Source organism: Stomoxys calcitrans, chromosome 3, assembly GCF_963082655.1.
Source record: "Stomoxys calcitrans chromosome 3, idStoCalc2.1, whole genome shotgun sequence".
In the NCBI taxonomy this organism is placed as follows: Eukaryota; Metazoa; Arthropoda; class Insecta; order Diptera; family Muscidae; genus Stomoxys; species Stomoxys calcitrans.
This window is the reverse complement of record NC_081554.1, coordinates 127,290,122-127,315,521: the sequence shown is the minus strand read 5'-3', so window position 1 is coordinate 127,315,521 and position 25,400 is coordinate 127,290,122. Positions and strand designations below refer to the sequence as shown.

The 25,400-nt window shown below is 37.2% G+C and overlaps 2 protein-coding genes across 2 annotated transcripts; one reads left to right on the top strand and one right to left on the bottom strand.

The window, feature by feature from the left end:
• Positions 1-589: 589 nt before the first annotated feature.
• LOC131996134 (uncharacterized) lies at positions 590-5,776 on the bottom strand. Its single transcript, XM_059365585.1, has one exon. It carries the CDS (start codon positions 5,774-5,776, stop codon positions 590-592), a length of 5,187 nt encoding a protein of 1,728 aa, XP_059221568.1.
• Positions 5,777-14,247: 8,471 nt separating this feature from the next.
• On the top strand, positions 14,248-24,652 carry LOC106083369 (acyl-coenzyme A diphosphatase NUDT19). The gene is made up of 6 exons (XM_013246313.2): positions 14,248-14,426; positions 14,491-14,705; positions 14,767-15,036; positions 23,647-23,728; positions 23,795-24,002; positions 24,062-24,652. The coding sequence occupies exons 1-6, from the start codon at positions 14,328-14,330 to the stop codon at positions 24,274-24,276; spliced, it is 1,089 nt and encodes a 362-aa protein (XP_013101767.2). The 5' UTR covers positions 14,248-14,327; the 3' UTR covers positions 24,277-24,652.
• The last annotated feature ends 748 nt before the right edge of the window (positions 24,653-25,400 follow it).

Here is a 25,400-nt window from a genome sequence, read left to right as displayed (position 1 = left end):
ATTGAGCGTGCAGTATTCTTTTCCATCTTTTCTTGTTGTGTTGAGGTGTAGTCTTTCAACCAAGCCTCGTACAATTATTGTTTGAATGCCGCCTGAGTTCAATAGGACCCTTGTTTTCTCTGGACCTCTCGGAGTAAGACATCGTGCCAGGGCAGTGGGCAGAAAAACGTGCGTTTTTGTCCGTCGGCTGAGGCGCTCGTCAACGCATGATTTCTTCCGTTGTGTAGATGAAGATGGACGTCTTTGGTCTACAGATTTGGATCGTGATGGAGTTTGAGGTCTGCTGTTGTGAACTGTTCTTTTTGCAGCTGCATCCATGTGTATAAGTGTGTGATGGTGATTTTGGCACACCATGCACGTTTTTCTCGACGGACACCAGTGCCTCGTGTGTGCCGTGCAAAGGCAGTTAAAGCAGAAGCCCTTCTCCTTCACTACTTCCCTTCTCTTAACCACTGGCATGCGAAGAAACTTTGGACAAGACGTGAGGAAATGTCGGTCGTCACAGACGCGACATTTTGGAACGCTAGATGCAGAACTAAATGTAAGATGTGTTAAATATGTGAACGGAAGAACAAAAAAAAAATATGAGTTAGGCATTTGGCAAGATACAAAGCTTGACTAAAGGGCGAGTAAGTACCCCACTTTGGGTACGTATCTCAGCAACTCTTACGTTAGAATCTTTTCCTTGAAAAACTTTAATGACTCTACCTAGACACCATTCACTAGGCGGAAGGTTGTCTTCTTTGATGACCACAAAGTCATTTTCCTTCAAATTTTGTTGAGCTGCTTTCCATTTGTACCGACGTTGTAACTCGGAGATGTAATCAGTTTTCCAGCGCCTAGCGAATTGAATCTGGATGGCTTTGAGCCTTTGCCAGCGGTTAATAATTGATAAATTATCAGAATATTCTTCGGGAACAGAAATTAGCGCAGCTCCTCTCAGCAGATGACCAGGAGTCAATGGTAGCAGATCGGAGGGGTTCTCAGTCATGGGAGAGAGTGGTCGAGAGTTCAGTACACTCTCTATTCTGACAAGGAGTGTCGAAAACTCTTCGAATGTGAATTTCGTATTGGAGGCAACTTTTCGTAAATGAGACTTCATGCTCTTTACAGCTGCCTCCCACAAACCACCCATATGTGGAGCATGCGGAGGTATAAAGTGCCACGAAAATCCGTGCAAGTTATATTTCTCCGAGACAGATTTATGAACAGTCTTAAGAAAATTCTTGAATTCTTGAGCTAGGGATCTACTGGCACCAACGAAATTCGTGCCGTTGTCTGAAAACATTTTGTTGGGAAATCCTCGTCGTCCAACAAATCGATTAAACGTAGATAAGAATGCCTCAGTTGAAAGGTCTGAACAAGCCTCTAGATGAATGGCTCGAGTAGATAGACATACAAAAATTGCAGCGTATCCTTTCTGCAGTTTCGCATTACGCAGTTTAGAAGTTTTTAACTCGAAAGGGCCAGCAAAGTCAACTCCAGTGTTGGTAAATGGCAACGAAAATGTACATCTCTCAGTAGGAAGTGCGGCCATGAGTTGACTTCTTATACGATGCTTGTAAATTGTACATGTTTTGCAATTTCTCACACAATGTTTTATGGCATTTTTCAGTCGTATGATGTAAAACTCTTGACGAATTGCACGCAACATTATTTGATATTCAGAATGAAGCAGGATTTTATGCGTGAATTCGATGAAGAGTTTACAAAATCGAGATTTTTCAGGCAATATAATTGGATGACGCTCATTGTAACTCAAATCAGAATTTGCTAAGCGTCCATTTACGCGAAGCAGTTTGTGTTCATCGAGAAAAGGGTTGAGAGGAAGTAATTTACTTTTCGAACTTATGCGCTGATTACTTTCGAGAGCTTTATATTCACAGTGATAATGAACAATCTGAGCAGATTTAATTAAGAGATTTTTTACCGTTTGAATTTCCTGAGCGCTTATGTACGGATTTTCCATTTCTGAACTAGCTCGTTTTTGGCATTTCCTTATGAATCTAAACAAATAGCAAATTACTCTCAATGCACGGCTAAAAGACGAAAATCGATCAAGGATGTCTTCAATTTCAGTTTGGGTTTGATAAGAACATATCTTTCTCTCCATTTCAGATTCCTTTAGCGCTATTTGTTTTGGCCAGTAATCTGGGTTCTTCGTCAGCCAGTTAGGCCCATGCCACCAAAGTGCATTTGTCGCCAATTCCGATGGAGCAGCGCCACGTGTACCCAGATCAGCAGGGTTATCGTTTGTGGGAACGTGTCTCCAGTTGGCGTTGCCCACGTTATCTAATATCTCTGATATCTTATTAGCTACGAAAGTTTTCCAGTGAAATGGTGGTTTGTTAAGCCACGCTAACGTTATTGTAGAATCAGACCACAGATATATATCAGTAACAGAAAAATGCAGGTTTCTACCAACGCATTTCATCAATTTTGAAAGCAAAGCTGCTCCACATAACTCAAGCCTTGGTAGACTAACAGTCTTTAAAGGTGCAACCTTGCTTTTAGATACCAGTAAATGAGAGGAAACAGTATTATCTGAAGAAACAGAGCGAATATACAAGCAGGCACAGTACGCTTTCTCTGATGCGTCACAGAATCCATGAATTTGTACCTTGCTTTCTGGCGCAAACTGAATCCAACGAGGAATCTTTATGGTCTCAATATCAGGAAATCCGGAAATGAAATCCTTCCATCTCTCAAGTGAATGTGGTTTTACCTCTTCGTCCCAATCAGTTCCATCCATCCATAATTGTTGCAAAAGAATTTTGGCCACCACTATTATAGGTGCCAACCAACCAGCAGGGTCGAAAAGTTTGGCCACAATCGATAGAATTTTACGTTTAGTAAATGGAGCAGAAGGAAAATCCAAATTGGCAACTTTGTAGAGAAATGTATCAGTCATGGCATTCCATCGAATGCCTAGAGTTTTCGTTTCGCTAGAATCTTCGAGTTTTAGAAAATCTTCGTACAGAAGATCCTCGGGGGGCAAATTTTTCAGTATTTGTGGGTGATTTGCCGTAAGTTTCTTTAACGGAAATCCAGCGGTAGACAGCAAATCTATTAACTCCAAGAGAAATGATTTTGCTTCAATTATAGAATGTCCTCCCGAAAGGATATCGTCAACGTAAACTTGATCCTTCAGAACAGATGCCGCCACTGGATGCGTGGACTTTCCGTCTTCACTTAATTGTAGCAGAGTCCGAATGGCCAGATATGGAGCACAGTTTACTCCAAATGTTACTGTTTTTAAACAGTAATCTTGAATTTTTTCAGTAGGTGATTTTCTAAATACAATTCTTTGAAAATCCCTGTCAGTGTCATGAACATAGATTTGGCGATACATCTTCTGAATATCGCCATTAAAAACATATTTAAAGAAACGCCACCTTAAAATGACATTCATCAAATCATTTTGTAAAATTGGCCCAGTATGTAGGACGTCGTTCAGAGAAAAGCCCGAAGATGTCTTCTTAGAAGCATTGAAAACGACTCTGACTTTGGTTGAGACTCTTTCAGGTTTTACCACAGCATGGTGTGGTAAGTAATAAGAACCGTAACGAGAGTTGTCACAAATTTCAGTAGATGTGGTTATTTCCATGTGGTCAAGATCCAGATATTCCGATAGCACATTACAGTATTCCGAAGCTAGTTCGGCCGATTTCTCAAAAGTTTTCTCCATCCTCATAAACTGACCCATAGCCGCTCGTCTTGACGACCCAAGGAAAGACTCCGGGGGGAGATCATGTTGGAAGGGCAACCTCACAACATATCTTCCATCAGATTGACGAGTTGTCGTCTCTTTGTAAAACTGTTCACACCACATGTCATATTCAGAAACAGATTTCAGTACTGGAACTTCCTCTAGTTCCCAAAATTTCTTAATTTGCTCATTTATGGGGTCAGAACACGTTACCCACGACGCAAACGTATTAACTGAACGAACGGTTGGAGGGCCGCTCAATATCCACCCGAATTCAGTTTCCTGTGCCAAAAGAGTTCCAGAAACATTCTTTTGCACCCCAGGTTTCAGAATAAACGGTAAAACATCGCTTCCCAATAGCATATCTATCTGAGCAGGCTTACAGAAATTTGGATCAGCTAGATCCATTCGTCTTAATTCAGACCAATCAGAAATACGGGTAGGATTCGCAGGCATTAAGTGATTCATATTAGAAATTACAACAGCGGTTATATTCAGTCTAAAATCAGACTTTCGAGATTTAAGAACAAGATGACAAAGCCTTGAGGAGTTTTCCAAAATCGTACCTCCAAGACCAGAGATCGTTGTGAACGATTTCTTCGTTGGTATGGAAAATCTGTTAACAATTCGATTTGAAACGAAAGACTCTTGAGAACCTTGGTCAATAAATACCCTCACTGTAAAATTTGTTCCCAAGTGTTCTAAGTCTACAAGAGCCGTTGGCAGAACGGTGGCTTCATTAGAATTAGCAAAATGAAATTGAACAAACGATGTCGAATTGGAGAAAGCACCAGCCGACGTGGTCGGTTGCTCTTCGTACTGCGCATCAATATGGAAAGACGTCACTTGGGTCTGTGGGTTATATTGAGATCCATCACGATCCGTAGTATTACCAGTATCAGGATGCAACAGAGTGTGATGCTGTTGCTGACATTTCAGACAGAGCTTGTCACTTTGGCAAGTCTGGGCATTATGTCCGTAGGACAGGCAATTTCCACAAACTTTGTTGTCATTCACGAACTTTTGCTTTTGCGATAGCGACCAGGACTTAAATTTCGCACAAGAACGCAGCGCATGGTTCTGCTTGCATACTCTACAGGGTCGGAAATTTACTTCAGATTTTGCATGAAAGTTCTGTGATTTGTTTGAAACAGGAGGATGATTCCTCATATCAGAAATAGACTCGAGCATATCCAGTCTCTTAGAGATGAAATCGTCCAGTTGGTCCCAAGAAGGCATCCGTTTATGATCAGTGAGTGAACTCTCCCAAGCAGTCAAAGTTTCTTCAGGCAACTTTGACGAAACCCAATAAACCAACATAGGGTCCCATGACATTACGGAAACATTGTATGTTTTCAAAACTGATAGACACTTGTTGATTGTATACTGTAGATTTCGCAAATTCTTTCCTTTCTCTGAACTCACATGTTCAATTTCGAATATTTTCCTCAGTTGGTGGTTAATGAGAATCCGCTTGTTCTCATATCGCTGCCGCAACGCTTCCCATGCTAGATCAAAATTGTCATCAGTCAAAGAAAAACGTTTAACAATTTGGTTTGGTTCACCACGGGTCTTCGCCCTGAGGTGAAACAGCTTTTGTGCGGGGGATAGTTTAGGGTGTTTTCCATAAATGGCAGAAAACATATCCCTAAAACTAGGCCATTTATCGTACCCACCGCTAAACAGTTCAGTGTCGCAGGGTGGAACTTTAAGAGAAAAACCAGATTCGGGACACTTGGACTCAGGCGCATCTCTCAGCACTGAAGTTTCATGTTTCTGTTTTTCAATCTGCATTAAATCCAAAATGGATGCTTTGCAATTCTTGTAAGATCTACAAGACTCAGTGAATTTAGAGTGAATCGACTCTCTCACCTCTTTAGTGCTCTCAGGTTTCTCAGAAGTCATATCAGTTTCGTACACCAGAACAAGTTGACGCCAGCGGCGTTCCAAATCATCAAGTTCGACTTGCAAACTTGAAGATGTGTGGTCTTCAATTGGAATAGCAGAAAAATTCGCGCAAAAGGTGACCACTTGGTCGGAGAAAAAAATGAACTTTTGAGAACTCATTGTGGAAAAGAGCAAGAAACGTAAAGTCCCACAAGATTGAAATCCAAAACCGCAGAAACAGAAAAAAAAAAAACTTCGAACTCGGGCAGAAGAAACAAGATCTAAGTATTGTTTTCAAATAGAGAACCGAAATCAACAAAGTTGTCCTTGCAATTCGTAGCTCCCAGAACTAAATCTCATTCGTTTCGAATCTTTTACGAATACGAAAGCGAATCACTGAATGGCAATAATTCAATAAAGGAAATGTAATGTATACTTGAAATTTTATATAAAAATAAATTTCAAATCGCAAACAAGAAAAAGCTGTGAGGTTTTAGCATAGACGTCAATAAATTGTATCAGAAATTTCAAGTAACGCTTCAGAAAGTGTAATGCATGTACATGAAAATGTAAATCATCGATTTAATTCAGACAAGCATAAATTTCAGTCTATTCTATAGTTGATGAAAATCCCAAATTAATCAATTGATTTGCGGATTGTTTAACAGGCGATAAAGAAATGTCCCCAAACACCCGAAGAGCATGTATTCAGGCCTTAATGCGATCGAATACATGGCAGTGTACTCGGATTTATAAGAAATTTTTTTTTTTTTTTTTTTTTTTTTTTTTGCTGGGCACAATTTATTCAAGTATATTCAATGTATATATATATTCGATTTGATAACTAATTAATTTAATATGTCATCATACAGCTTAACAAATTTATCTTTTTTCATTAAAAAATGGTTTCCAGTTACGACAACTTCTCTAGTCGAGCTCCATTGTCTTGTTATTGTAAGAATTTAAAAATATCATGCAAAACTTCAATGTATTCGGACGTAATTTGTCCGAGGTAGTTTGTACAGATGTGTCCTACTATATTATTTGCAAGTAACAACATACGATGACAACATACGATACTATTGCAATAAATGGTATCGCTTTTACGATAGAGTGTATACGTTTCTCCAAATAAACAAAAGACTCACCAGCCTCCTGCCACTATGTGTAATGTAAATGGCTATCGTTCTATCTAAGCCAGTAATCTTCCTCACAATTATGATGGTGGTGTTAGTGATGCTCTTGAACGTATGCCTTGATGTGATAAAATTGACGGTAACACTATCCACAGTGTCGAAATGATCCAATCGTTGTTTATATCTTGTCTTAGTCTCCTGGTTTCTATCAAGCCTCCACAAATGCTAATGCCAATAATTTTCCTTAAGAACTCACTCAAACCTCTTGCCTCCAAATATTGACAAAGCAATATAAATAAAGAATTGAGAAAAAAACTTAAGTGCCTTTGAATACCAGCACAAAGTGCAGGCGCTGGTGCAATGGAAACAATGCTTTGTTTTTGTTATCTGACTATGATCCAACAAACAATGTAATTAAAAGGCTTCCTTGGAAGTAATTCGCACTTTCAAATTAACATCTTTTTCGTTCTATGTGGTTAAATACATTTGGGTATTCATTTTCAACAAAATATCTTCAAAATATTGTTTTTAATTTGTCCCGTGTATTCTCTCGACAAATAAAAATTTCCAGGTTTTCTAGAAACCTTCTGGTAACACCGTTGTAATTGCTTAAGACACTGACGTATATATGGAGCGAGAGGGTTGAGTGAGAGGCATTGACATAAACATCAAAGGGTAAGTATGTAAGTATGCTGAGCAATGGACAAAAACACAAACCACCTACCTCGGCACCAAAGCATTTGACAACCAAAAAACAAGATCTTTGTCTTCCGTCAGCGATTGGATTCCTCTTCGTGACCGTTAACCAAAAGAAACGAACACCCCTCACACCACTCCTGTACAATAGACCTCTGTGGAGGGCAGCACTTGTCAACGGTTTAATAATCACTGGCGGGATTTGACACTCTAATCACATCAACTGTCGGCCTTTTCTCCTGCCGTATTCAAGTGAAGCAAAAGGGCCTTGGTTTGTATGGTAATGGAATTTGCAGATTGCTGTCGAGATTTTGTGTCACAAAAACTGAAACCGTTGTGTCGTTATAGTTGGAAATGTAAATATTCAATAATTCAACGCACCTTTTTTACTGAATATTGCACAAAAATACACGTTCACAGTGCCCAAAGTCAAACACAATTAATGCCACAAACTTCTTAAATTTCTTCCACCAACACTTCTAATACTTTCTGTTGCCTTCAACAATGTTCCAAAAAATTCTTCATTATCTTCTCTTTCTGGTATTTCCACTAAATCAAAGTTTACTAGTTTCATTTAATTTTAACTATGAGCCTCATGTCTGTCTTTTCAATCCTCACTTGTAACTATGAATAGCAAAGGTCTTCTTAATAACTGCCTGCACTGCAGCCAATTTGCCAAAAATGCAGAGCAGAGAAAAAAGAAGATGATATTAGAAGCTGTGAACGCAAACAGAGCCAAACCACGGGCAGGCAGAAATTGCAAAGCAGAACATACAGACAATCAAATAAGGGCAGCGCAGGTGCGTATGTTACGCTAAGAGAAATAAGCACAGCGTGCTCTTAATTAAAGAAGCAGGCAAGTGGATTGGTGGATGAAAGCAATTATCAGGTTGGTGTTGTTAAGGCAGCAACGCAGCACAAGAACGAAGAGAAACAAATATTACGCGCTCTTAATTACGAAAATATAAAGGCAGGTGGATGTAAGCACTGTTCGAGTGTCTTCTCTCTCTTCCTTCTAATGAAAGCTACTCTTTACTTCTTGCTTTCTATCCTCGTTCTAAGTCTGTGGATCGTTGACAATGTGCACAATGGTGGTTGACAATATATGAGACAACCGAGATGTGGTACAGGCAATGTTGGTATGTTTGGTGGCGAGGGTTGCGGTGAGGTATGACAAAATGAAAAACAGAAATTGCCTATGCTATGCAATAGGAAAACGCAATGGGTTTAATACAATGGTAAATCTGCAGAGAATAATTCTGCGCTGGCCGCAGCCACTACACTGCACCAATTTATATGACTTGCACAGCGAAATAGTACTGATGTTGCGATGGTGGCAAAGGTGGTATGCTGGTAGGACAGTTAGGGGAAAGGTAATCAAGCAAATAAGAGAATAGGCAATGGTATGAAGCAAATTGGAAAATAATATTTCTGCGCCGGCCACAGCTCTTGCACTGTGCCAATTGTCTCGCGCCAATTTATATGTTCTGCGTACGTAGTGCGGGTAGAGGCAGCACGACAAAGACTTTGTAATTCTTTCGTTCCTTTCTTCTCAAACTAGAAGATGCCCAGTATATATGTACGTGCCTTCCAGTTACTATGAAGAGATCTGTGTATCAATTCCGCACCGATCCCTTTTTCTCTTCAATAGAAAATTATTGGTCAAGAACGTTTAGCTATTTAAAATACTAAAGCGTTACACTCTTTATATCTAAAAAGCACATCAGTGGTAAATGATATTAAACTTTTTGCCTTGTATTTTACAAGAGGTATTTTTTTTCTGATTTTCGTTGTACTAATTTGACGCTCGTGAAGGCCAAATTAATTTTGGTTTCATATTCCTGTATATAAAGAAACGTAGAGCTCGTGAAGCCCCGGTTATTCTTATTGGTTTTTTGAAAGTTAAGTGGTGCTCGTGAAGCCCAAGTAACTAACAACTAATAAGAATTGAAAAATAAGGGAACAATATGGGATGCTTTCGTGAGAAGCATATGAACAAACGACTATGTGCAACAATGCGATCTTAATCGAACAAATGAAAAAGCGAATTAAACCTTTAGTCAGACATAAAATAAATAAATATTCTACTTTCTCTGTACGAGCTTAGTATCTAAGAAATTATGCCGAGTTGCCAAATATATATTTTCCTTTTTTTCAAATGATTGAAAAGCCTAACCCGTTCACATATGAAACAATCTTACATACCTCTTTTCCATTTTATATGATGCAGATTTGAAGTTAATAGTTGATGTGGACGTGATCCCCAAATGTTGAACTTCTTCCTTCTGATTCCGTTGACGGCTCGAAGGACCATGTACAAGTTGGATAACAAGTATGTAGCTGCAAGTGGACTGTATATTATAGTATTGCTCCCAAAGTGTAAAACATGGAAAAAAAGCAGATAAAGTAAAACACCACAGGTCAGACTTCAATTGATATTATTTATTGGTAATCCGCAAATCCTCACCGCTTTCTTAAGTTGCTGCTGCACAAGTGATTTGATGACGGTGCGAGAAAGGTAAAAGCGCATAGTTTTATAAAAAGGGCGAATTGGAAATTTGGTTAACATGGCCGCCCTTTATCCATTTGAGTGAAAGCTTTTGGCCCTTTTACATAGAATGGATAAAGGGTTGCCAAGTTGACCAAAATAAGTGAATCCATGGGAAGTAAACTTAGAGATACTTAATAAATATGCAATTCAGTGTAATTTAATTCATTTAATTCAATTGTAATATTTATTTTGTTGAACTGGCTTCAACAGCTGCCATTTAAACCGATCTGGGATCTTGACTTCTTGGGCCTCAAGAGGGGGTAATTATTATTCGATTTGGATGAAATTTTGTACAACGGTTTCTCCCATGACCTTCAATATGCGTGTCAAATATGGTCTGAATCGGTCTCCAGCCTGATATAGCTCCCGTATAAACCGATCTCCTTTTTTTACTTCTTGAGCCCCTAAAAGACCCAATATTAATTCCCTTTGGCTGAATTTTACACATAGACTTATACTGTGGACTCCAACGCTCAATTCAATTAGCATAGCAATTCTTTTATCCTTTATTTGTCTAAAAAGAGATACCGGGAAAGAACTCGACACATGCGATCAATGGTGCAGGGTATATAAGATTCACCCGGCCAAATTTAACACGCTTTCACTTGTTTTCGCCTATTAATGATAAAATTTATTCCGTTTAAACTTTGAAAAATGGTTTGAAATTAAATTTTTATGAAATTATTTAAATCGTTTTGTGCATAAGGTTTTTTTTATCGCATTGTCTTATTAAAATATGATACAGGGAAACTAAGTTGTGTAAAAATCATCACGGTAATAAGTATTGAAGAAGGAATCTTTGCTGGGAACTATGTTTCTACCTGACAAGTCAATTTTTGACCTTGTTCGTTACGGTGATGACTTTTTTTTTTTTTTTTCAAAAATTATTTCCTGTTACACGAACGAATGGACTTTTGATTATTAAACACCATTAAGGTCAGGCATAAACCACTTTTAAATGAATTTTTTATGAAGTTATTTAAAACTGTATTGCGCGCGAGGCCACAAACAAACTGAAAACATCAAACAACTATAATTGTAAAATATTTCCATTAAGTTCGGCCGGGCCGATCTTTGGATACCCATATATATATATATACATATATATATATATATATATATATATATATATATATATATATATATATATATATATATATATATATATATATATATATATATATATATATATATATATATATATATATATATATATATATATATATATATATATATATATATATATATATATATATATATATATATATATATATAAATATCAATTTGTGTTTGTTTCTCAGTTTGTGTGTGTGTTCCGTATAGACTCAGAAACGGCTGAACCGATTTTTTTGAAATTTTCACAGATGGTGCATAATGATCCCGTGGTGAAAATAGGGTACTACATTTTTTGATTTCTGAAGGGGGCGGACCCTCCCCCTTACTCTAATTTTCAGAAACGCCAGATCTCGGAGATGGGTGGTGCGATTTAAGCGAAATTTTGCGTGTTCTCATATAGTACCCTACAAATAAAAATTTGGTATCCAAATTTCAGATGGGGTACCTAGGGGGCCCGCTCCACCTTAAAACCTACCGAACATCTATTTAGACCAATCACGACAATATGGGACTCAAATGAAAGGTTGGACCCCTTCCCAAAACACCCCCCAAACAGGACTTATTTACTGACTATGGGAATAAAAGTTATTTGAGTGTAGAATAAGAATCTGATATCTAAAAATGGGACCAAGTATATAGGGGGGCGTCTCTCCCCAAAAAAATCCCCCAAAAGGGACAAATTTACGACCATAGCCATATGGGGCTCAAACGAAAGGTCTTTTGGAGTAAAGCACGAATCTGATATCAATATTTGAGAAAAGTGTCTATGGGGCCACCCCACCCCCAAAACACCACCCAAATAGAAAGTATTTGCTGACTTTTGCAATATGAGGCTCAATTAAGAGGGTTTTTAGAGTGGATCCGCCCATCCCCCATAACACCCCCAAGCCGGTCATGTTTACCGACTATGAAAATATAGGGCTCAAATTAAAGGTATTTGGGAGTAGACCACGAATCTGACATCAACATTAGGGACCAACTGTCTAGGGGACGTCCCACCACTATAACAACCCCCAAATGGAAGGTATTTGCTCACCAAGACAATTTGGGTCTTAAAGAGAGTGGAACTAAATATTTATAGTTTTTGCAATAAGGAGTTTAATCGAGATTAGAAAACGAATTTGATATCTAATTTTGAGGCCAATGGCAATATGGGGTTCAAATAAATGATATATAGATATATGAGCACGTTGCTGATATATTTTCCGGGCTTAGTGTTTGGGCGACCACCCCAATCCTCAAAAAACCCCTAAATCGGCCATATTTACCGACCATGCCAGTGTAGAGCTTAAATGAAAGGTATTTGGGGGTAGAGCAAGAATTGATACCCACTTTCGGGACCAATTTTCTGAGGGTCAACCCCCTTTCCCAAAATATGGGGTTCAAATAAATGATATATAGATATATGAGAATAGAGCAAGTTACTGATATATTTTCCGGGCTTAGTGTTTGGGGGACCACCCCAATCCCCAAACCACCCCTAAATCGGGCATAATTACCGACTATGTCAATGTGGAGATTAAATGAATGGTATTGGGGGGTAGAGCAAGAATTGAACCCTTTCTCAAAATACCCCAAAAGCAGCAATTTTTTAGTGACCATAACAAAATGGGGCTCAAATAACCTCACACCCAAAAACGCCCCTAAATAAGATATCATGAGAGTAGCGGGCTGAAACAAAGTATTTTAAGAATGGAGTACACCGTACATCCAAACTTAAATTCGTAGACCAATAAAGATCATATGGGATTCGGACAAAGGCACTTATATTGTTAAACAATTAGTCAAGCGATATACTATATTCGTTGCATGGTATTTCACTAAAAGCTCTTGAATTGTCGAAAATAAATATTCCAAGGAAACTTTTGTTCCATATAAAGTAAGCGAAGCGGGCCCGGGTCAGCTAGTATATTTATATATATATATATATATATATATATATATATATATATATACCCTCCACCATTGATCGCATTTGTCGAGTTATTTCCCGGTATCTCTTTTTAGAAAAATAGAAATTTAGACAAATAAAGGATACAAGAATTGCTATGCTAATTGAATTGAGTGTTGGAGTCCACAGTAGAAGTCTATGTGTAAAATTTCAGCCAATGCGAATTAAAATTGGGTCTTTTAGGGGCTCAAGAAGTAAAATAGGGAGATCGGTTTATACGGGAGACCGATTCAGACCATATTTGACACGCATATTGAAGGTCATGGGAGAAACCGTTGTACAGAATTTCATCCAAATCGAATAATAATTACCCCCTCTTGAGGCCCAAGTAGTCAAGATCCCAGATCGGTTTAAATGACAGCTGTACCAGGTTACGGACCGATTTAATCCGTACTTGGCACAGTTGTTGGACAAAATAAAAAAATACGTCATGCAAAATTTCAGCCAAATCGGATGGGAATTGCGCCCTCTAGAGGCTCAAGAAGTCAAGACCCCAGATCGGTTTATATGTCAGCTATGTCAGGTTATGGACCGATTTGAATCATAATTGACACAGTGGTTGGAAACCATAACAAACCATTTCATGCAAAATTTCAGCCAAATCGGATAAAAATTTCGTCCTCTAGTGACTCAAGAAATCAAGACTCCAGATTGGTTTATATGGCAGCTATATCAAAACATGGACCGATATGGCCCTTTACAATGCCAACCGACCTACACTAATAAGAAGTATTTGTGCAAAATTTCAGGCGGCTAGCTTTACTCCTTCGAAAGTTAGCGTGACTTAGTTAGATCGACTTAAAATATCATGACGATCAGGAATATATATACTTTATGGGGTCTTAGACGAATATTTCCAGGAGTTACAAACAGAATGACGAAATTAGTAAACCCCTGTCCTATGGTGGAGGGTATAAAAATTCAAAAAGTCATCACCCAAGTGTACATACATGGGTATTTCTGGGACTGTGGTAAGTATAATTTAGATTCCATCTGTATGTAATTAATTTCACTTCGAATTTATTTAAAGTAGTATTAGGAATATCCAGTGGTGTAGGGTACTATTAAGTTTGCTCTGCATGCCTTTGGCCTTTCTTTTCGTTCAAATCGTAATCAGACAGATTAGCCCGGCGATAACAACCAACAATTAGTTTTTATTATCACGTTTTCCCATGGATAGATCCATAAGTAAACAATAGCTTTCAGAAATGTCAGTAAATCTAGGTGTTCGTTTAAAATAGAAACTATTTACTAGATTTAACTAGGCGAGCGCGAGGAAAAATGGCAACAGGTGATCAAAGTTTCAATAGATATCGTCTTTCTTCATCTTTGATATTGGTAGCGAAGATAGGCGAATCGAATAAAAATGAGAATTATGAGGTTTGTACTGAATTATGTCTATACTAAGTTATGTGAAATTTACTTTAAGGTGTGTGGTTTTCAGATTTTAATGATTAAGCGCTCAGATCAAACTGCAACTATTAAAGATCAATGTGTCTTTCCCGGCGGTTTGTTCGAAAGTGCCGACGAGAGTGAAGATTGGCTGGCTTATTTTAAAGAATTTGGGGTGCAGTATAGTGATTTACGAAATCTCTGTCCAAACGATACTGTACCAAGGCCTAACATTTTGATAACTCCAGTTGATACAAAAGTGAGAAGGTTAGTTGAATTTCTTTATGGTTCTAACTTAAAACTGAAAAAAATAATGTTATTATTTAAGAGAAATTTCAACGCGTATAAATGCCATAAGGGAAACATTTGAAGAAGTTGGAGTTCTACTTTGCTGCAGTCGACAAAAATGGAGCGGCATACCAAAATCCCATCGCCCTGCATCATTTAAATACGATTTCGATAAAGACGACTGGCAAGAACGGGTACACAATGACCCAAGAGAATTTTTAATTATGTGCCAAAAACTGCAAGTTATACCAGATTTATGGTCACTCTATGAATGGGCAGCATGGGCCAGTCCACCAACTGTTAGAAAAGCGTAAGCGTTCTACATTTAAAACTAAAGCCAGTAAGGAAAGGCAAAAGTCGGCAGTGCCGACTTTATAATACCCTACAAAAATTGCAAAATTTTTCCCATTAACATTCCACTAAGTAACAGGGGCAAACTTCTCACTCTCACTCAATGAGTGCAGTTCGATTCAAGTTTTAAGTTCGATGAAAAGGGGCCTCCTTTTTATAGCCGAGTCCGAACGGCGTACCGCAGTGCGACACCTCTTTGAGAAAAGTTTTACATGGCATAGTACCTTACAAATGTTCACTAGAAGTGAACATCGGACGATATATGGCGGCTATATCTAAATCTGAACCGATGTCTATGAAATCCACCAGTTATATCCAGAGTCCCTGCTAAATATCGAAAGAATCAGTTAACAAATGAGCACTGTATTGCAATATTTCTCAAAATAGGACGAACATATATATGTGAGCTACAACTTAATCGGAACCGATTTTGACAATTTTAGAAAAATTGTTCAATAAATGCGCTTACAGTGGCTCTAGAAGTAAAATAGGGTGATATACATATATGGCAGCTACATCTAAATCTGAACCGATTCCTATGAAATTCACCAGTAATATCGAGAGTCAAGAGAAAATCAAAAGAAAACAAAATGACTATTTTATTGCATTATTACTGCAAATCGGACGAACATATATATGGGCGCTATCAAGGACGTAGCCAGGGGCGGGGGGCCCCCAAAATTGATTTTGTAAATGTAAATTAAATTTATTCTAAACAATATTACAAAATTAAATTTTTATAATATTCTACAAATACAACATTTTGCTAAGGCCAGGGCTGCCTAAAAATTATTTTCCTTATGGAATTTAAAATTCTTAGTAAAAACAAAATTTGAATGAAATTTTTTCTAAAAAATTTTAATGAAATTTTTCTAAAGACAACATTTTGTGTTTCCTTATGTGTTAAGCACGAAAATCTTTAGTGAAATTCGACGAGTCAAATTGCATGTTTATAAAAAGGTGGGTATTAAGTTCCTGTTTCACAGTGAAACAGCCATATTTTTCACGATTACTTTTTTGAAATACTACAAAAATATCACTGATGACATAATACTTTTATTAAAATCGTAAACAATGGCAATGCCCTAATGAATGAGATGAGAAAGTCTTATTGCTTTAAAATCTATAATCCACAAAAAGTAGTAATAAAAAATATAATTTTTCACTGTGAAACACGAACTTATTACCCACCTTAAGTTAGGAAATATGTTAAAATATTGTAATATTAGCCACTTAACACTTACGTATGCCGCTAGGTAATTTGACATCAATTAGTGACAAAGAAAGAACAAGTAACAAGGCGTTAAGTTCGGCCGGGCCGAACTTTGGATACCCACCACCTCGGGTATATATGTAAACCACCTTTCGTAAAAATCCGGTGCAAAATTCATACCTTATACCCCATAGCAGCTATATCAATATATGCTCCGATTTGGACCAAATACTAATAATTAAAAGTCATTGTTCAATTGTATATAACAAAATATTGGTCTTTTTAGTAGTTACCGATCTGAACAATATACGACAAGGCTATCGAAGAGCATAACATAAGTCAGTGTGCCAAATTTCAATGAAATCGGACTAAAAATGCGTCTTTTATGGGGCCAAGACTTTAAGTCGAGAGATTGGTCTATATGGCAGCTATATGCAAATCTTGATTGATCTAGACCAAATTGCAGAAATATGTGGAGGGGCTTAAGTTAACTCTTTGTCCCAAATTTCGGCAACATCGGACAATAAATGCGCTTTTTATGGCCCACAAAACCTAAAATCGAGAGATCGGTCTATATGGCAGCTATATCCAAATCTGGACCGATCTGTGCCATATTGCAGAAGTATATCAAGGGACTTAACTTAACTCACTGTCCCAACTTTCGGCGACATCGAACAATAAATGCGACTTTTATGGGCCTAAGACCCTAAATCGGAGGATCGGTCTATATGGCAGCTATGTCCAAATCTGGACCGATCTAAGCCAAATTAATGAAGGACATTGAAGGGCCTAACGCAACTCACTGTCCCAAATTTCAGCAAAATCGGATAATAAATGTGGCTTTTATGGGCCTAAGACCCCAAATCGGAGGATCGGTCTATATGGCAGCTACATCCAAATCTGAACCGATCTGAGCAAAATTGACGAAGGATGCCGAAGGGGCCTAAGGCAACTCAATGTCCCAAATTTCAGCAAAATCGGATAATAAATATAGCTTTTATGGGCCTAAGACCCTAAATCGGAGGATCGGTCTATATGGCTGCTATATCCAAATCTGAACCGATCTGAGCGAAACCCTGAAAAGAGATATCTTGTTGCACTTCTTAAGATTAAGCGCCATGCCATTAACACTGCAGAAGTCCACCAGAGAGTGTACATCGCTCTGTAAGCACAGTGACCGATCTGGAGAAGACTGAATAACTGATGGAAGATCATTAAAGTAAAGAACTAACACCAATGGACGTAAATGGCTGCCATGTGGAACACCAGAATAAGCAGCTACATCATTGGTATGAATAGTATTAAAGCACAACAATATTTCGAAATGGTCCCATATATATATTCGTTCGATTTCAACTAATATTGCGATAATGTTGTCATATGATAACCGATTCTCTCGAAATTTGGAAAGGATTTTCTTATGATTCTCAATACTCCTGGTGAATTTCATAGAAATCGGTACAGATTTGGATATAGCTTCCATTTATATATACATATCGCCCGATTTTCACTGCAAGCGTATTTTCTTACCAATCCAATAATTCGAACAACGTTTTCCTCGACAACTACCACAATATCTAGGAAGTTTGGTCAAAATCGGTTCAGCTTTAGATATAGCTATCATATATATGTTTGTCCGATTTTGAACAATATTGCAATAATGTGGTAATTTGCAACCGATTCTCTCAAAATGGACTTTCCTATGACTGTCGACATTACTGGTGAATTTCATAGAAATCGGCTCACATTTGGATACAGCTCCTATGTATATATATATCGACCGATTTTCACTTCTAGAGCAACTGCAAATGTATTTTCTTAACAATCTTCTCAACATTTTTAACAACGCGTTCCTAGAAAACTACCACAATATCTAAGGAGTTCTGTCGAAAACAGTTCAGAGTTAGATATTGCTCCCATATATATGTTTGTTCGATTTTGAGTAATTTGCAATAATATTATCATTTGTCAACCAATTGTCAAATATATTGTATTTCTCTAATAACTGTTGACATTTTCGTAAAATTTTATAAAAATATAAAATGTGATTGTATTTCTCTCTTAAACTGGAGACATGTCGTAATAGTACGAATATTTGGTGATAGATTGTTCCAAAGCCGAACTACATGTATTAAGAAATGTCTATCCGAAACCAAGTATCTGCTTCTGAATTGATTAATACAGGTAAACGAGATGACCGGGAGGATGTTAATCTGTCAAAAAGGTATATCGGTTGAGCAAGATAAATTATTTTGTGAAGAAAGAGTAAGCATATGAATTCTAGCAGTCTTCAGTTTTACTCCATATACAAATCTAGCAATGTTATTTGTGACCATTTGTGAGAAAGTTACAAATAGTCACAATTAGTATAAATCTCGCAACAATATTGAAGCCTGGACATTAGGTAAGCCTTAGCAATCATTCTTCGAATCTCAATAGGTATAACAAATTTAATGGACCATAAGAAACGGAGCATTCCGTATACTATACCAACAGTATTGTCAATATGTCTATTCCAAGACAGAATATTTTCATATATAAATCCTAGATTCCTCGCATCCTAGATTCCTGTCCGTTTCTGGATACAATCAAGCACTTAGTCTTATCGGGGTTCAATCGAAGACCATTGATCTCTGCCCATCTAATTATTCTCGCCATGTTCCGATTAATATTCTCAATGCAAAGCAAAGAATCAGAAATGCTTCACGAGAAACACAGCTGAACATCATCAGCGTATGTATGAATACGGCAACCAATAGGCATCTCAAGATTGATTGTCATCGGTTTATACTCTCCTTTCGACTTAGGTATCGGGACTATTTTCGCCTTCTTCCAGGAAACGTAGACATTGTCAACGCACAGTTAAATATATGTGTAGTTATCGGAAGTAGGTACGGCAATAGCATTGTCAAAAATAACGAATCGGCATTGTCCAGACCTGTGGCATTCGACTTTATACTAAGAATAGACTGAAGTGTTTCATAATTGGGCGATAATAAGTCAATAAATGATTGTGCATCACGAAGGCAAGATCCGAAATCGGTTTATATGGGTGCTAAATCAGATTATGAACCGATTTGAGCCATACTTGGCACAGTTGTTGATGGTGCAACCAAATAATGCAAAGTTTCGGCCAAATCGGATAAGAATTACACCTTCGAGGCCCAAGAAGTCAAGATCCGATATCGGTTTATATGGTATCTATACCAAAATATAGACCGATTTGGCATATTTACAATCCCAACCGACCTGAACTAAAAATAAGTATTTATACAAATGTTCAGGCACGTAGATGTATTTCTTCGATAGTTAGCGTGCTTCCGATAGACAGACGGACGGAATAAATCGACTAAGAACTTCAAGACGATCAGGAACATATACATATATACCTTGTTGGGTCTCAGATCAATATTTCAAGGTGCTACAAACGGAATGACGAATTTAGTATACCCCTATCCTATGGTGGAGGGTACAATAACGTGTTTTGCTTTCTTTGTCGCACAACCACCAATACGTATAACACGCACAGCACTTAAATTTTTAAAATGTTTGATTTCTAACCCACAAACCTTTTGACTGAATAATAAAATTACAATAAAATTATTGCTAATTTTGTAGGCAATCTGAATCTGTTCATAAGCTAAAAATCGTTTACAAATCTCTTCGCAAATCACAAAATACGAAGTCAGCCTGCAAGATTTTAGACACCTTCGAAGCAACTTTCCCCTAAGGTTAGCAATTTGCAAATAAAGTTAGAGGATTCATGTATTATACATTTTTGGAATGGTATTTCAGAGGACTATTCCAAAAAAAAAACATGAACATGAAATATAAGTATTTTGGGGCAAAATCGTGTTACTATAAACTCGAACGAATAGAGATATCATCTTGTTTGTTCGCAGTTTATAGATTAAATGCAGCTTTAAATAATAAAAATAAGAAATGTACCAATATATGATAACAAGTAAAAGCGTGCTAAGTTCGGCCCGGCCGAATCTTATATACCCTCCACCATTGATCGCATTTGTCGAGTTCTTTCCCGGTATCTCTTTTTAAACAAATAAAGGATAAAAGCCCTCTAGGAGCTCAAGAAGTCAAGTTCTCAGTCTCGGTTCTCAGTTCTCGGTTTATATGGCAGCTATATCAGGTTATGGACCAATGTGAGCCATATTTGGCACAGTTGTTGGAAGTCATAACAAAACACATCATGCAAAAATTCAGTCAAATCGGATGTGAATTGCGCCCTCTAGCGCCAAAATTTCAGCCATATCGGACAGGAATTGCGCTCTCTGGAGTCTCAAAAAGTCAAGAACCCAGATCGGCTTATATGACAGCTATATCAGGTTATGGCCCGATTTTAACCATACTCAGCACAGTTGTGGGAAATCATAATAAAACACCTCATGCAAAATTGCAGCCAAATAGGATAAGAATTGCGCCCTCTAATGACCCTAGAAATCTAGGTCCAAGTTCGGTTTATATGACAAATGCAAATTTTGCCCATGAACATTCTACTAAGGAACAAGGGCAAACCTCTCACATATCAATGAGTGCAGACCAATTCAAGTTTAAGCTCAATGATAGGGGGCCTCCTTTTTATAGCCGAGTCCGAACGGCGTGCCGCAGTGCGACACCTCTTTGGAGAGAAGTTTTACATGGCATAGTACCTCACAAATGTTGCCAGCATTAGGAGGGGAAAACCACCGCTGAAAATGTTTTCTGATGGTTTCGCCAGGATTCGAACACAGGCGTTCAGCGTCATAGGCGGACGTGCTAACCTCTGCGCTACGGTGGTTTATATGACAGCTATATCTAAATATGGAAAGATATGGCACATTTACAATCCCAATCGACCTATATTAATAAGAGGCATTTGTGCAAAATTTCAAGAGCCTAGCTTTACTCCTTCGAAAGTTAGCGTGCTTTCGACAGACAGACGCACTGACGGACGGTCAGACGGACGGACCAGGCTAGATCGACTTAAAATGTCATGAGAATCAAGAATTTATATACTTTGTGGGGACTTAGATGAATATTTCGAGGAGTTACAAAGAGTATGATGAAATTAAAAAAGCGTTCCAAATGGCCAAAAGTTGGTGCAAACGTCGCTAAAATGAACCTTTTTAGTAAACTAGCTGTTTCTCTTACGTTTTTAGCTATGATGTTGAAAAATTTTTCAGTTAGTTAGAAGACGTGTGGGGCTACTTAAAAATTTTAAGAAGTTGGGAATCAGTGCTTTGAGATTTAAGAAATTTTAGGAAAATTTTTTTTTCTAAAAATTGTTAATTTTGGTTTGGCCTTAACATATATATTAGTTGATCAAATCGGATCTTCCGGAGCATTATCCGCATTTCCATTAAGTTCTCTTTAAAACATTAAAAAGAAGATAACACACAATGAAAGAAGAACAAGTAAAAGCGTGCTAAGTTCGGCCGGGCCGAAACTTATATACCCTGCACCATGGATCGCATCTGTCAAGCTCTTTACCGGGTGGCTCTCTGCACACAAACAAAGGATAACGGCTAAAATTTGCCATATTATTAAACCTGTATCAGGTTATGGACCGATTCAGGCCATCTTGGTTTGGAGACTATAGTGGAAGCTATATATGGAAGCCAAGTGAGGTTATATGTTGATTTAGACCATACTTGGCATAGTTGTTGGAAGACGAAATAAAACACTTTATTTAAAATTTCAGCCAAATCCCGTAATAATTCGAACTCTATAGGGTCAATAAGTCAAGATGCCAGATCGTCATATATGACAGCTATATTAGATAAGATATCGATTTGAACCATACTTAGCACAGTTGTTGGAAGCCATAGCAAAACACCTCGACCAAAATTTCAGACAAATCGGATAAGAATTGCACCCTCTAGAGGGTCAAGAAGGTCGGCTTATATGGTAGCTATATCAAAACATGGATCGACTTGACCCATTTACAATCTCAACAGACCAGCACTAATAAGAAGTATTTGTGCAAAATTTCAAGCTCCTAGCTTTACTTCTTCGAAAGTTAGATTGCTTTCGACAGACAGACGGACGGACATAGCTAAATCGATTAGGTCTCAGATAAATATTTCGATAAGTTACGAACGGAGTGACAAAATGAGTATACCCCCATCTTATGGTTGAGGTTATAAAATAGTTATGAAAAAAAAAAATAATAATCATGTTAAAACTTTCTTGAACAAAAATGCGAAATGTCAATATTTTTGAAAATTTTAGATGCTGAAACGAATAACTTTTAATAGAAAAGGACAATTTGCACAATTTTTTTTTTTATATTTTCGACGAATTTTGTAAACTTTTTTAACTATGTAAAAAATTTCAATCGGTTTTACATATAGTCCCACAATTTTTTGAAATACCGACTATTCCTTGACTAAAATTGTCAAAAAAATGTGGTCCAATAACTCATATACTGGATTTTCTGCATGTATTTTTTGCAGAAAATCCGATCGTCCCATAAATGACTGTTTGGAAAGCAAATAAAAATTTGACATGCTCGAGGTGACCAACTGTTAAGCCCCATGGATCAACCCCTGGACTCACTAGGGTTCCAAATTTTGCATACTTAATGGAAAACACCTCAACATTGACTTTCTAAAGTTTAGTTCAGAAGTTCCAGAATTATTTCCAAGATTTTTCGATTTGGCAATACTGTGTATCGTTATTTCAGTAGAACTTGCGCACGGTCCAATAAACCCGGTTGGGGCATAGTCGTCCCCAGAGCTCGTTGCAGGCATCAAAGTTTACCATGATTATGCGGATTTCACCCACAAGTAGCGGTTAAATATCAGGACGATATTCGGGGAGTCCAAAAAAAAACAACCCTTTAAAGACCTTTCGGTGTTACCTCGTTGTCAGGTCTGGCGTGGGACGCAAAGTTGTTATTCTGGGAGTTCGAGTCTAGTATTACAACGATCGATGGATAATAAACACGAAGCCTCCACCATTGTTTCATATGTGGTCTTTATTTTATTTTCGACAGCTGCGAAGTCTCGTTTGCTGGACAGTGGTGTTGGTAGATTTTTATCTTTCCTATTTTATTCTGGAAGCCGATGCCATGATAACCGTGCTAAAAAATGGATTCTAAATTTTGATATTGCGTGTGGGGTGGCAATATATAGCCAGGTTCTGGGCTATGGAAAATTTTCGTCTGACAAATATCGAAAATACTTCAAAAACTCACATTATTAAACATATATATTTGCGCAACTGACATTTTCCGCATCATCTACAAATCGTTCTAAATAAGATAGCAAAATAATTACATCTAAACAATGATAATTTAACTAATATTAATTCTATCTATAATACAAAATGTATAAACATATTTTCTTAACTTTTCAGCAATGAAACTGTGTTTTTCATAACATTCCTTTCCGAAAAGCCTATGGTCAAAATTGAACTTTCCGAAGCAAAGGATTTTTTAGTAACTATTATATAATTTTCATATTATTTGATGGTGGAATAAAACTGAAATATTTTCTACTTTTAGTGGGAAACTCCCAGAGAATATTTACGCTTAAAAAAGAAAGACGTTATTGGATTTTGGCCGCCGCAGTATTTCGAATTATCCCGTTTATATATGGAAAAGTCATTTGACAAATTATTGCGCTTTTCTTATCAACGGCGTCACATGGGCGTCGTATTATTCATGCATGCTATTCATACTTGCACTGATGGAACTGTTTCTGTGCTGCCGGGTAAGATTTAAGCAAATCCTACTTATTTACATAACTGAAAAAAATCATGTTCTACTCAGGAGATGATATGTACCCCAAAGATCCTCGTTCATTGCTGAAACCCCGTAAACTGGATATAACTATGGAGCAATTTCGTCAACAGACAAAAAGAATATGTCGCATTGAAAATGTGATATCACTGCAACCCAAAATTCACATAAATGTACAGCCTGTGTGTGGTCAGTTGATGCCATGGACTAGAAATGAGGACGAGTTGCAAAAGAGCAGTTTGTAAAATGAACGATGCATGTGTGTCTAAATATTATATGAACATGTGTGGAAGGATGCATGGAATAATACGGATTATGGGTTGATGTTAAATACTTTCAAATCAAAACAATAATGTGTTTAATTAATGCAAAACCAAAACATTTCCTTTTCCGGTCCAACACTCACACAAACAAATGTTTTTTTTCAAAGCTTGAACAAAGGGCAATGCAGAATTCAAATATACACTATGTTTAGTCTATTTAAACGAATAATACTGGTGGGCATGGGCATAGATTTGTTGCACATATTATTGGTACTGTATGTACTGGTTGCCGGTTATTTTTAAAACAAATGAAAGAAAATAAAAAAAAAAAAATTAAGAATCAACCAATTCAATGAAATTGAATGGTAGACCCAAGCTTTTGTTTATCAAGCATCACTACGTATCGTCCGGCAATCTTATATAGATAGCAAACCTTGGAATTGGGCGATATAAAAGTCCAATGGCAACATTTCTTCCTAGGCCATATTGTGTTACCTTAAGGCAGGTCTGATGCCAGCCTACAAAGAAAAAATATAGACCTAAATTTGGCCGATTAAACATGGTATTGACTTATAAAAAACTTTTCAAACAACAAGTTAATTGCTTTAATTATTTTTGACATTGAAATCCGATTTTTTGTATCATGGCAAGTGATTGGTAAAGAAGGCATACGTTGAACACATTTTTAATTGTATGAATTATGGTTGCCCAAAAAGTAATTGCGGATTTTTTAAAAGAAAGTAAATGCATTTTTAATAAAACTTAGAATGAACTTTAATCAAATATACTATTTTTACACTTTTTTTCTAAAACAAGCTAAAAGTAACAGCTGATAACTGACAGAAGAAAGAATGCAATTACAGAGTCACAAGCTGTGAAAAAATTTGTCAACGCCGACTATATGAAAAATCCGCAATTACTTTTTGGGCAACCCAATTGTTATTTAAAAATACCAATTATGAGTTGTGTTGTGTTCTCTTTCATACACACATATTTAACGCAAAGAAGTGCGAATGAGCCAAACTAGAAAGTCGGGTTTTTATTTATCTACCTATTGGGTTGCCTAAAAAGTAATTGCGGATTTTTTAAAAGAAAGTAAATACATT

Bases quoted from the DNA above. Each gene is read 5' to 3' on its own strand.
- LOC106083369 (XM_013246313.2), top strand. From the start codon at position 14,328: ATGGCAACAGGTGATCAAAGTTTCAATAGATATCGTCTTTCTTCATCT. The intron at 14,706-14,766 runs GTTAGTTGAATT...TTATTATTTAAG, and splicing joins GTTGATACAAAAGTGAGAAG to AGAAATTTCAACGCGTATAA. The intron at 24,003-24,061 runs GTAAGATTTAAG...TGTTCTACTCAG, and splicing joins AACTGTTTCTGTGCTGCCGG to GAGATGATATGTACCCCAAA.
- LOC131996134 (XM_059365585.1), bottom strand. From the start codon at position 5,776: ATGAGTTCTCAAAAGTTCATTTTTTTCTCCGACCAAGTGGTCACCTTT.